This window comes from Mustela lutreola, chromosome 12 (genome assembly GCF_030435805.1).
Source record: "Mustela lutreola isolate mMusLut2 chromosome 12, mMusLut2.pri, whole genome shotgun sequence".
Classification (NCBI taxonomy): domain Eukaryota; kingdom Metazoa; phylum Chordata; class Mammalia; order Carnivora; family Mustelidae; genus Mustela; species Mustela lutreola.
In genome coordinates, this window is record NC_081301.1 from 78,715,342 (window position 1) to 78,726,894 (window position 11,553).

General features: G+C 44.3%; 1 protein-coding gene across 1 annotated transcript; it reads right to left on the bottom strand.

Moving 5' to 3' along the window:
* Positions 1–346: 346 nt before the first annotated feature.
* On the bottom strand, positions 347–1,637 carry LOC131812904 (putative UPF0607 protein FLJ37424). The gene has a single exon (XM_059142877.1). It carries the CDS (start codon positions 1,199–1,201, stop codon positions 443–445), a length of 759 nt encoding a protein of 252 aa, XP_058998860.1. The 5' UTR covers positions 1,202–1,637; the 3' UTR covers positions 347–442.
* Between the last annotated feature and the right edge of the window lie 9,916 nt (positions 1,638–11,553).

Here is an 11,553-nt window from a genome sequence, read left to right on the forward strand (position 1 = left end):
CCCAGGGGGAGGAGAGCCAGTAGGAACAGCCAGAGTGGGAGAGTTTGGAGCTCCAGATGCTGTTCCCTGATCAGTAGTCTCTGTTGGGGAGGTTGGAGGGACAGATAGGATTGGGGGCCTGGCATATTGGTCAGCCAAGTCGGTGGTAGGACCAGGGACCTGTGATGTGTGAATGGCCGGGGGCAGGGAGTCTGTAGTCTTTGAGGCAAGTAGGGGGAAGGAAGGGGCAGGTTGAGTGGCCCCGTCGTCTGCCAGAATCTCTGCTCCGCCCTCCAAGATCTTCTTCCCCTGCCCCTTGGTATTGTCCAGAATGCCCAGGTTTCTGTCAAAAGCTATGCAAGGAAGCTTAGGAGGTGGGGGCAACTCTCCTCTGCCCCATTGTAATGGCATTGCTGATGGCAGAGGCACAAAAAGTGGCATGGATATTTTCCTTTTGGAGGGCCTACTGGTGGCAGATACTGGAAGAGTACTCTGATGGCATGCCTGAAGGCTTATCCACCTCTCTCACCTTCCTCAAGAGGTCTGGTGTGCTCTGGCTAGGCTGATGATTTTCAGCCACCACTTCTTGTGTTAATCTCCCCTGCAGCAAGGGGCAGCCTGGGCTTGGGTCGGAGAGCACTGCTGCATCTGTATTAGGCTTCTGAAGAGGAACATAACCAGCAGAGCCCTCTGAGGTGACAACAGGTCTTTCAGAGGGGGAGCTCACCCGAGGTATCTGAGTGTTTCCTCCGAAGCTGTCTCCTGAGGGATTGGGAGGTTGGTCCCCAGGTGCAGGGCTGCCTTGATCGGAACTGAGCAGTCCACTGGTCTCCAGGGGCCTGGATGTCAACACTATATCCCCACTACTGTGGGGGACCCTGTTCCCATTACCCTGTCCTCTGGTCTCTACAAAATCTTCCTTTCCTTCTCTGGGCACTTCTTGGACCTTCTCCCCCAACCCCTTTGGGCAGGAAGGGGGGAGGTAACTGGATGGTTTCAGCTTCACAGCTTCAACTGTCTGCTCAGGTAGCGAATGCAAGACAGTGAATTTCTGCCAGGGTGGAGGGATCCTCACAGTTCTCAAGGGTCTGAACATCATGGAAGTATGAGCAGACAGTACAGGTTTTTCAGAGGGCCCCTCCAGTTCACTGAGGGGAACTCTTCTTTTGTTCAAATTGATCAGGAACCACACTGGATTCTGATCCCAGAAGACAGGGGTCATGGACCATCAGTTGTGAGCATTGTATGATCCCACAATTATAATTCAGCCTTGCAGACCCAATTTGGTCTTTGGTCTACTTTGAAGGATCCAGATATGTAAGATTATATTTAAAGATGTTATGTAAATATATAAAGATTATATTCCAGATAAATTGTTATCTACCTGAAAGGAATGCACCCGTGGATTATTCCATATAGATTAGAAGTTGGTAATGTCTAGAAAGCAAACACATCATTTATTCAAGCTAATAGTGGAGCAATGTAATGGATTAAAGTAAGATCAATACAATTTGGTCATTATGAGTACGCCAGCCAGGTTCACTCCACATTGTTGGCACATAAATGTAATTCTAGAAATTCTTATGCACAAGAGGGGAGACATACTCTTGGGATTCTGGCAAGGGGAACATGTATTACTGTCTAGGAGCTGGAAGCTTCAGCATGCTGAGAAAGATTTCAAAAAAAAAATCTTATCTTACACATGGCTTTACCTAGTTTGAATTTCGTTTCTTTGGCTTACTTAATTTTCTTTTTAAGATTTTATTTATTTACATGTCAGAGAGAGAGAGTGAGAGAGAGAGAGAGCACGCACAAGCAGGGGGAGCAGCAGGCAGAGGGAGAAGCAGCCTTGCACTGAGCCCCATGCTGGGCTCATGGGGCTTATGACCTGAGCTGAAGGTGTATGCCTAACTGGCTAGGCACCCAGGCGCCCCTTCAATGTCCTTCACTGAAGTGTTTCTCTCTCATGGGGCTGATGTTGCACATTACAAATATAATATGCAAAAGTTTCAGAACCAAGAATCATACTGATCAGTAAAAAAAAAAAGTATATACATATTAAAGTTTTGTATATATGTTTATTTGTTATATTTAAAATAGCTGTGGACATGATTCATATGTTACAAAATTAGTTTTAGAGCTCTGTTGGTGGACTTCTGTCCAAATTTGGACTTCTGTCCTTAACAAACTTTGAGGTTGGTAGGACACAGAAGGTCTCACTCAGACCCACATTCTGCTTGAAAAAAAGGACAAATATTATAAGGCCTTTCTAAACTCTCTAGGAGGAGAAATGATTTCCAGCTTTGACATTTAGCCATAGTTCCTTGATATCATTTGAGAAGAGTTCAGTAAGGAACAATTTCTTGATTTTTTTTTTTTTAACAGAGATAGCAAGTTTGTACAAATTTTGGGCAAAGATTTCTTACAGGAACTCTTAAAAAGGTGGTCAGATCTGACATATTTGAAAACAATAAATTACAGTCATATTATTTCCATCTCTTTTTTTTCCCCAAAGGAGGAAGAATTAAACATGATGAGTATTAGGATTTCAGGACAATAAAAGGAAATTTGAACAAGGATATCCCAGAAAAATCTACCTCTTCATTTTTCTTGTCAAATGGGAATAGGGACAAGGTGCTTTTTTTGAAATATACACCATTCTCTTACTTGTGTTAGAGTCCATAATCAAAGGAGCGAGACTGATACAAAGCGAAGGTCAAGCAAAGCTTTATTTCACGCCAAGCATCGAGAATCATACTGACTGGTCAGGGCCATCTCTTGCAAAGAGGAGACCCCTCCCAGCCTCACAGACTAACTTTTATAGAAGTAGTTTAGCCGAGCTATACACAGGTGGCCAATGAGATTGCAATACGCAGAGAACACTGCACAGTCATGCTAAGCCTACCACTCACAGGTAACACATGGGTGGCCCATTGAATTTCAATTTACCCCCTAGTAGATATATGCGTGCCCTACTGATTGGATGTCTTCACCTGGCCTGACCTGCCCTTGTATCTAGGCTTTGCAAGTAAGTTCCTCTGGGAAGGGCGGGGTCAATCTAAGTTTACTGCATAGGGTTAATCTAACTTTACTGCAACAAAATGGCTCCCTCTGATTAAGTAGGCCCTTACATTCCCCCTCCTTTTTGGGAGATTAGTCAAATCCTTGACTTTTCGGCCAGTTCTATGTTCTCTGGTTGTAAGGGGTTATATTGAGCATGTAAGTCTAACATTTTTATTGCTCTAGTTTTCTTTTGTACAAATGACACTAGTGCACAGTTGGCTGATGAGTTAGCCATTTAGAGCTTTGTATAACCTTTTTCATTTTTTTCCTAATTTCCTTCATCTAATTTCCTACCTATACTTTACATAAACAGGTAACAATAGTAGCAACAATAAACTCATAGTCTTTTGAGTGTTAGCTTTAGTCCATGGTCAGCGGGATCCATTGGCTAAGGCTTCCACCTCTGGGGGCCGTCTTCGTCCTCGGCTTGTTTGACGTGACCCATGTGAACCCAAGCCATAATACCTTCTACTTTTATTGCCATGGGGGTGGTCAGGATAACAATAAATGGTCCCTTCCAGCGAGGCTCCAAGTTCCCCACTTGATAGTGATGTATCCAAACTAAGTCCCCAGGTTGTTAAGGATGTGGTTCCACCACTGTCTCTGTCCCAGTGTGGGCAGTTCGGATCCCTGCATGGGCTTTTTTTTAAAGACAGACTGTAATGCCCACAGTGACTGGAGTACAGACTGATCAGTCATTTCTGCTAGGGCAACCTCTTGTACTCGAGGACAGAGCAGCCGGGGGAGGGAGGGTCTCCCAAACATTATTTCAAATGGAGTCACCTTGTTTAAATAGGGTGTACATTGTGCCCTGAGGAGGGTGAAAAGATGGAGATCCACCAATCCACTGCTAGTCTCCAGAATTAGCTTTGTAAAGGTCTCTTTAAGAGTCTGGTTCCTTCTCTCTACTTTGTCCAGAACTCTGGGGCTGGTAGGCAAAATATAGTTTCAAATTAGTGCCCACGGCCTTGGCCAATGTCTGTGAGACTGAGCTCACAAATGCAGGGCCATTGTCTGACCCAATTGCGAGAGGCAGCCCAAACCTAGGAATTATTTCTTCTACTAGCCTTTTTGCCTACCACTCCTGCCGTCTCATGTTTGGTGGAAAAAGCCTCTACCCAGCCTGAAAAGGTTAGTTTTTGGAAAACTAACATATACTTGTGCCCATATTTTCCAGGTTTCATTTCTGTAAAATCTATTTCCCCATAAATTCCTGGTTCCTTACCTCTTTCTCTTTTCCCTCTTCCCATTCTAGTTCCTCCCACATTAACTGCCTGGCATCGAGCACATCTATCAACTATATCCTGAACCATATGCCCTAATTTAGAAACCTGGAATTGCTTGCCTTTAAGTTCCTTGAGTTTGCGTGACCCCAAATGAGTACCCTGATGTATCTGGTCTACTAACTTCTTACCTAGTCTTTGAGGAAGAATTATTTTTTCTGCCTTAGTCTTAGCCCAGTCCCCTTCATAGTCCAATTTAACCCATTTCTGTAAATACTTCAAATTTTCTTCTGAATAGTTCGGTTTTTCTGGTAGGGCTGGATCCGGGAGTGTAACCAGTTCTTGCACTGTTTCTCTGGCTGCTTGCTTTGCAGCTTGATCTGCTAAGTGGTTTCCTTTTAAAATCAGATCAGTCCCCTTTTGGTGTCCCAGGCAGTGCATAACAGCCACCTCTTTTGGGTCCCAAATAGCCTAGAGGAGCCAATATTTCTCCTCTGCTTTTAATTCCTTTTTCTTCTGTTGTTAATAGGCCCCTTTTTTAATAAATAGCCTCATGTATATGGAGAGAAGCAAAGGCATATCTGATGTCCGTATAGATATTGGCGGTTTTACATTTGGCCATCTGCAGCACCTTGGTGAGTGCAATCAGTTCCACTTTTTGTGCTGAAGTTCCATGTGGAAGGGCTGCTGTGCAGAGTTCCTGCTCAGGAGAAACTATTGCAGCCCCCGCATACCTCTTTCCATCGAACATGTAGCTACTCCCATCTGTGAACAGAGTCATCTCAGCATCCGGGAGGGGAGTGTCTCTGAGATCCAGCCTTATATCCTGTGACTTGGGATAGGACCTCCTCACAATTGTTTGGATGGTCAGCCAGCTCCTCTGGCATCAGTGTGGCTGGATTTAGCAACACAAGGAGCTGGAAGGTCACTCTTGGTTCATTGAGGAGGAGGGCCTGATACCCTGTCACTCGGGTGTTCATCATCCATTAGTCGGGTGGAGTCCGGAGAAGGCCCTCAATAGCGTGGGTGGTGGTCAAAATGAGATTTTGACCCAAAGTCAATTTACTTGCATCCTTGACCAGGAGGGCCGTTGCAGCAATTATGTGGAGGCAAGGGGGGAACTCAGCTGCTACTGGATCTAGTTTCTTGCTAAGATAGGCTACTGGCCTTTGCCAAGGCCCCAGAGTCTGAGTCAAAACTCCTTTAGCCACCACTGCTTTTTCATCCACATACAAGTGGAAGAGCTTGGTAACATCTGGGATGGCCAATGCTGGGGCACTCAGTAAGGCTGTTTGTAATTCCTGAAATGCTCCTTCTGCCTCAGCTGTCCACTCTATCATAGTGAGTCCCCCTTTTGCCAGTTCGTAGAGAGGTCGGGCAATCTTCACAAACCAAGGTATCCACAGCCTACCGTAGCCCACCGTCCCAAGAAACTCCCTCACTTGTCGGGACGTGGTGGGATGGGGGTATCAGGTGATTACCTGTTTCCTGGACTCAGACAGTGAACACACTCCCTCGTGGAGATCAAAGCCTAGATAAGTGCCATGGTTCTGACAGAGCTGTGCTTTCTTCGCTGACACCTGATATCCTTTGTCCTGCAGAGTCTGTAAGAGAGCTCTCATCCCCCACAAACATGACTCATAGTCCTCAGCGACTATCAGCAAGTCATCAACATACTGTAACAGAGTGACTCCTGGGTTGGAGGTTCTGTATTCATGCAAATCCTCATGTAAGGCCTCGTCAAAGATAGTGGGTGAATTCTTGAACCCTTGGGGAAGTCTTGTCCAGGTGAGCTGGCCTTGGAATCCTTCCTGTGGTCAGACCACTCAAAAGCAAAAAGGGGCTGAGATACCCTTGCTAAAGATATGCAGAAAAATGCATCCTTGAGATCTAAGACGGTATACACAGTTCTTTTGGGGCCCAGGAGGGAGAGTAGGGTATGGGGGTAGGCACCGTCGGGTGGATATCTTCAACCCGTTTATTAACTTCCCGCAAGTCCTGGACGGGTCGGTACTCCCCAGTCTCGGCCTTTTTGATGGGCAGCAAAGGTGTGTTCCATGGAGATTTGCAAGGAACTAAGATCCTGTCTCCTTGGAGGCGGTTAATGTGTTTTCTGATCTATTCCTTTGCTTCCTGGGGAAGGGGGTACTGCCAAATGCAAAGAGCTGTAGCTGTCGCCTTTAATTGTACCACCACTGGAGGTTGTTCCTTGGCCAAGCCAGGGGGCTTCCCTTCTGCCCAGACCTGGGGAAATTCATCCTGTAGGATTTGGGGAAGGCTTCCCCCCCCCTTTGTCTCCTCTGGTTTTGAGACTGGTTCGTAAAGGAGGTATTCATCTACTGCTGCCATAAGCACTTGTACAGTGGGTTGTCTCAAGGTTACAGTCATGCCTCCTTCGGAGAACTAAATGCCAGCTCTTAACTTATGGAGGAGATCTCTTCCCATCAAGTTATATGGGGCATTAGGGAGGACCAAAAATCAATGTTTAACTACTGCTGAGGCCAAATTTAAAGTCCTTTCTTTTGTCCATTTATGTCTCTCTGTGCCATTTGCTCCTTGTACCCAAACTTCCTCTCCAGATAGTTTTCCCAAAAGTTTAAGTAATGATGAAAATTGGGCTCCCGTGTCCATCAGAAAATCAACTGATTTCCCCTCCACTTCAATTTTTACCCGAGGTTCGGGGAGGGGCTCTGAACCATGGCCCCTTCAGTCTCTGGTGGCAAGCATTGCTGTCTTCCTTTTGGGGCACTTCCTGGCCCAATGTCATTTTTCTTTACAGCAAGCACACTGATCTGAATATAAGTCTTCCCACCTGCTTTCTCTGTGCTTAGGCTTTTCCTTCCATTTACTATCCCCTACCTGTCTCCTCCCAGCCTCATGTAATGCCAAAACCTTAAAGTTTTTTGTCTGTTTTTCATCCTCTTGTGCATCCCTGTTGTTAAACACTTTTTCTGCTATTCCCACTAACTCAGTCAGATTCTTCCCTTCAAGTCCTTCAATTTTCTGAAGTTTTCTATATCTGGGGCTGACTGACTGGCCAAGCAATATCGTCTAAATGAGCTATCATGCAACTTCCCTGAAGTTTAGCTCAAGTTGTCTAGCTTAAGTAAACAAACATTTAAGGACAATCAAATCTAGAATTTAACATCCATAAAGGTGTCTTAGTAAAATATAATTTTTCTCTCTAAAATAACCCTCGTTTTCAGAGATAGCCAAATCAGGACTAATTTATTTGAAAAACAAGTCCATTTTTAACAAGCTTGGCCTAATTATTTACATAAGCTCAGCAAGAACAGTGAGGAATCATATAAATCTTTTAGAATCTGCTCTGCTGGAACTTCTCATAAGGAATCTCTAGGTTGAACTTATGATAGCCTCTCCAGGCCAGAAGCCAAGCTACATACTTACCATCAGACATGCCTGCAATACCTGTCAATTTGGGCGAATTCCTCTTCCTGAGGCCCTCAAAGAATCCTGAGGTTCCTGCACCTGCCAGGAAGTAACATCCTTTACTCATCTGGTGAGGCTGCTGGGAATTCTGTAAGCAAGGCAACAGTTCCAAAGGGCTTTACAGTTCCAGGTTTTATAAAGTCCACCTTAGTTCCTTTAAGCTGTCTAGTCATATCTGAGTCTTTTCAAATATGACATTCCAGTCAAAGCCATGGTAGAATAACCAGTGTTTCCAATGGTGTCCTGTTACAAGGAGAACAGATTCTCATTGAACTTATGCAAATGACTGATTGCCATGGGCAAGAATACTTGCTGAGACCTTTTGGTTTCAGAGGGTTCAGATAGAGAGAAAGAGTTGAATACCTTGATTTGTTTACAAATGACTAAATTTTTATCTCTGTAAGTTACAGATAACTTAAGAAAAAGTTTCCCTAATCTGGAAGAGCAAACATAAGACAAAAACATCAAGAGATACAACATTACAATCCTTCAGTTCACCTAGTCCCATGTTAATAATTCTGGTTTAGTCCGAATGCAGCTTTTACCTCTGTAAATTCCTACCCATTTCAGTTCCAGTATTTTAACATATCAAAGACCTGTATTTGTCCTGAAATTCTTCCCATATGAACTTTCTTTGAGACAGAATTTATCTTACAAGAGAATTAAAACAATTACAAATGACAAAAACTCAGAATAGATATGGTAAAGAGCTGGTGAGATGAGAATTTACAATGTAATTGGCAAGAAAATCAGGTTACTTCTGTGACATGTAACATTTCCATAATCACAATATCAAGTGATGATCTATCAACATATTAAAACTTTAGGAAATGCATAGCATTTTCCCAAATGTAACCCAAGGTTTATCATTGGTTTAAATCTTGTCAACAATTGCTAAAACCTTAGAACGTTTTAAAACACATGCCTAAATATAATTAGGGATGTTAAACACCTGATAAAACAAAACATAGAAACTGAATTTTCTGGGCAGGCAAAGAGAAAACAATAACAGATCAATTAACTTAAGAAAATTTTGTCTTTTTAAACAGAGAGAAAACCAGCTTTTCTATACCAGTGTCTTTTTTTTTTTTTTTAATATGCAGATAATGAGTTTACTAGGTTTCCCTCCCATCATGAATGATGTCTCAGACAAAGGGAAGGGGATCTTTCAGATGCTGTCCTGCTCGCATCCCTCGCGGGAACTTAGGAGCGTCTTAGCTAAGGTCTGTCCATATAAACCCCGGACCAGGCTACTCCGTGGAGTAGATGACCTTTATGCCATATGACACCCTGTGAGACTCAGAGTGCAGCCCACTCAGACTCTGTAGCAGAAGCGGTGGAGCCATACAGACACATTCACACAGTCAGGCACTCTTCAGATTCAAACTTTTACATATCTCCTACTTTTTACATACAGAGTTGCTTTTCTCATTTCCATCAGTCTTAATTACACTTAATTACACAGAATTTTGTACTCTTAGAAATACCTTAACCTCTACCGAAGACTAAATATAAACCAATTGTGAGTTATTACAACAGAATTCTTTAGATGGCAAATTTATCAATCAGTTAAGCACAGAACGTGTTCACCAGCAGATTTCAAAAGCACAAACCCAGTTCCAGCAGCCAACGCTCTAGCATTTTATCCCACTTGGTTAAGACCTAGATGTCCAACAAATTTAATTCCATTTGTCATTCAAGCAACTCTTCACAGTTTCAGGTTACCAAAGACTTCCGAAGCCACTTTAACAATTACCCATTAAAACCTTGAGACAGACAAATAACCATCTCCACTTCAGGTGCCATGCTCTCCCGCCAGCAAGGGGGAGGGGCTAGGCAGTCCCTCCTCTGGTCAGGCCAGAGAAGGCAAGGGATTCCCCAAAACAAAAGGAGTTTCGGCAGCTGCTTGGGAATATTCCTTAAAGTCTCTGTCTCGAGGTCGGTTCATCCTGCAGTGCCAGTTCTGCTTACCAAAAGTGGCCCACTAGGCACTCATATTCCACGCCCAGCTCCAATGAGCATCAGCATTGGACACCTTAGCCCAGCATTAGACTAACCCCAACTGGCCCCAGTCATAGCCCTTAACACACTAAATGAGTGAGCGAGAAGCCTCACATCTATTATGAAGAATGGAGAGATGAAAGTCAGAGTCCCCTTACTCTCGGCTTGCCCCATTCCTTCAATCATAACAAACAACACAACAGGCAACAAAAAGACAACTGCAGACTCAGCTATCCTGCCACCGGTGGGGATTTTCTTTATCCCCCGACTGCCTAGGGGGACTCAAACCCCTCAACCATCTAGGGGGACTCGAACCCCCAACCACCCAGGGGGACTTGAATCCCCTGACCGTCTGGGGGACTCAAACCCCCCAACCGCCCAGGGGGACTCAAACCCCCTGACCGTCTAGGGGGACTTGAACCCCTGGCAATCTACCAGTAGAGGCAAGGGGCGTCCCCGCATCCACACCAGTCCTGGAAAGCATGGCTGCATCCAGCTTCTCCCCCGTGGGCCATACTCCCCGGAGCTCCAACCAAACAGACAGATAGGATCCTGTGATCTTACCTCTGAGGCTTTTCCCAAAAATTCCGTGCTGGCTCAGTTCTCGTCGTTGGAATCCGTGTGTCCCCTCCAATGTTAGGGTCCATAATCAAAGGAGCGAGACTGATACAAAGCGAAGATCAAGCAAAGCTTTATTTTGCACCAAGCATTGAGAATCATACTGACTGGTCAGGGCCATCTCTTGCAAAGAGGTGACCCCTCCCAGCCTCACAGACTAACTTTTTTTTCCTTTTTTAAAGATTTTATTTATTTATTTGACATAGAGAAATCACAAGTAAGCAGAGAGGCAGGCAGAGAAAGAGGGGAAAGCAAGCTCCCTGCCGAGCAGAGGGCCTGACGTGGGGCTCGATCCCAGGAACCTGAGATCATGACCTGAGCCGAAGGCAGAAGTCCAACCCACTGAGCCACCCAGGTGCCCCCACAGACTAACTTTTATAGAAGTAATTTAGCCGGGCTATACACAGGTGGCCAATGAGATTGCAATATGCACAGAACACTGCACAGTTATGCTAAGCCTGCCACTCACAGAAAAAAACTGCTAGGTAACACATGGGTGGCCAATTGAATTTCAATTTACCCTAGTAGATATATGCGTGCCCTACTGATTGGATGTCTTCACCTGGCCTGACCTGCCCTTGTATCTAGGCTTTGCAAGTAAGTTCCTCTGGGAGGGGCGGGGTCAATCTAAGTTTACTGCAACAAAATGGCTCCCTCTGATTAAGTAGGCCCTTACACTCACAACTCAGGAAATCTTCCCAGCTTACCTGGGTCACCACATAAGTCTGGTCCTGGATTTTATACTACACTTGGTTGTATCATCTCCAAGGAGGAGTATTTTCCAAAAGCTCTAATAAGATAATAGGCTTCTATTTGAAGAAACTCCACAGAGATAAGTGTATATTCTCACACGTCCTCAATTTTCTAAAGACAGTCCTACATGTTCTATCATTCCCATCCTCCTCTGTCCCCACATGGGGACAGATGTGGGTTTTTGTTGTTTGTTTGTTTTGTTTTGTTTTTTCAGGATAAAAAAAGGCCTGAAGAACAGATTCTGGGGCAAAATCCTTTTAAACGGTATTGAAAAGAGTAGCTAGCTGTAAGATGTTTCTCATTCATTCACACACCAAACAAACTGAACTCTACTATGCAGTATTTCTAGTAGAAATAGCAAGGTCATAGTTTAGTGAGCAGGTCATAGTTTAGTGAGACCTGCAAACAACTATAATGAAGTGAAGTGATGTGAACTATAAAAGAAGTAGGAATAAGAACACAATGA

Bases quoted from the DNA above. Each gene is read 5' to 3' on its own strand.
- LOC131812904 (XM_059142877.1), bottom strand. From the start codon at position 1,201: ATGACCCCTGTCTTCTGGGATCAGAATCCAGTGTGGTTCCTGATCAAT.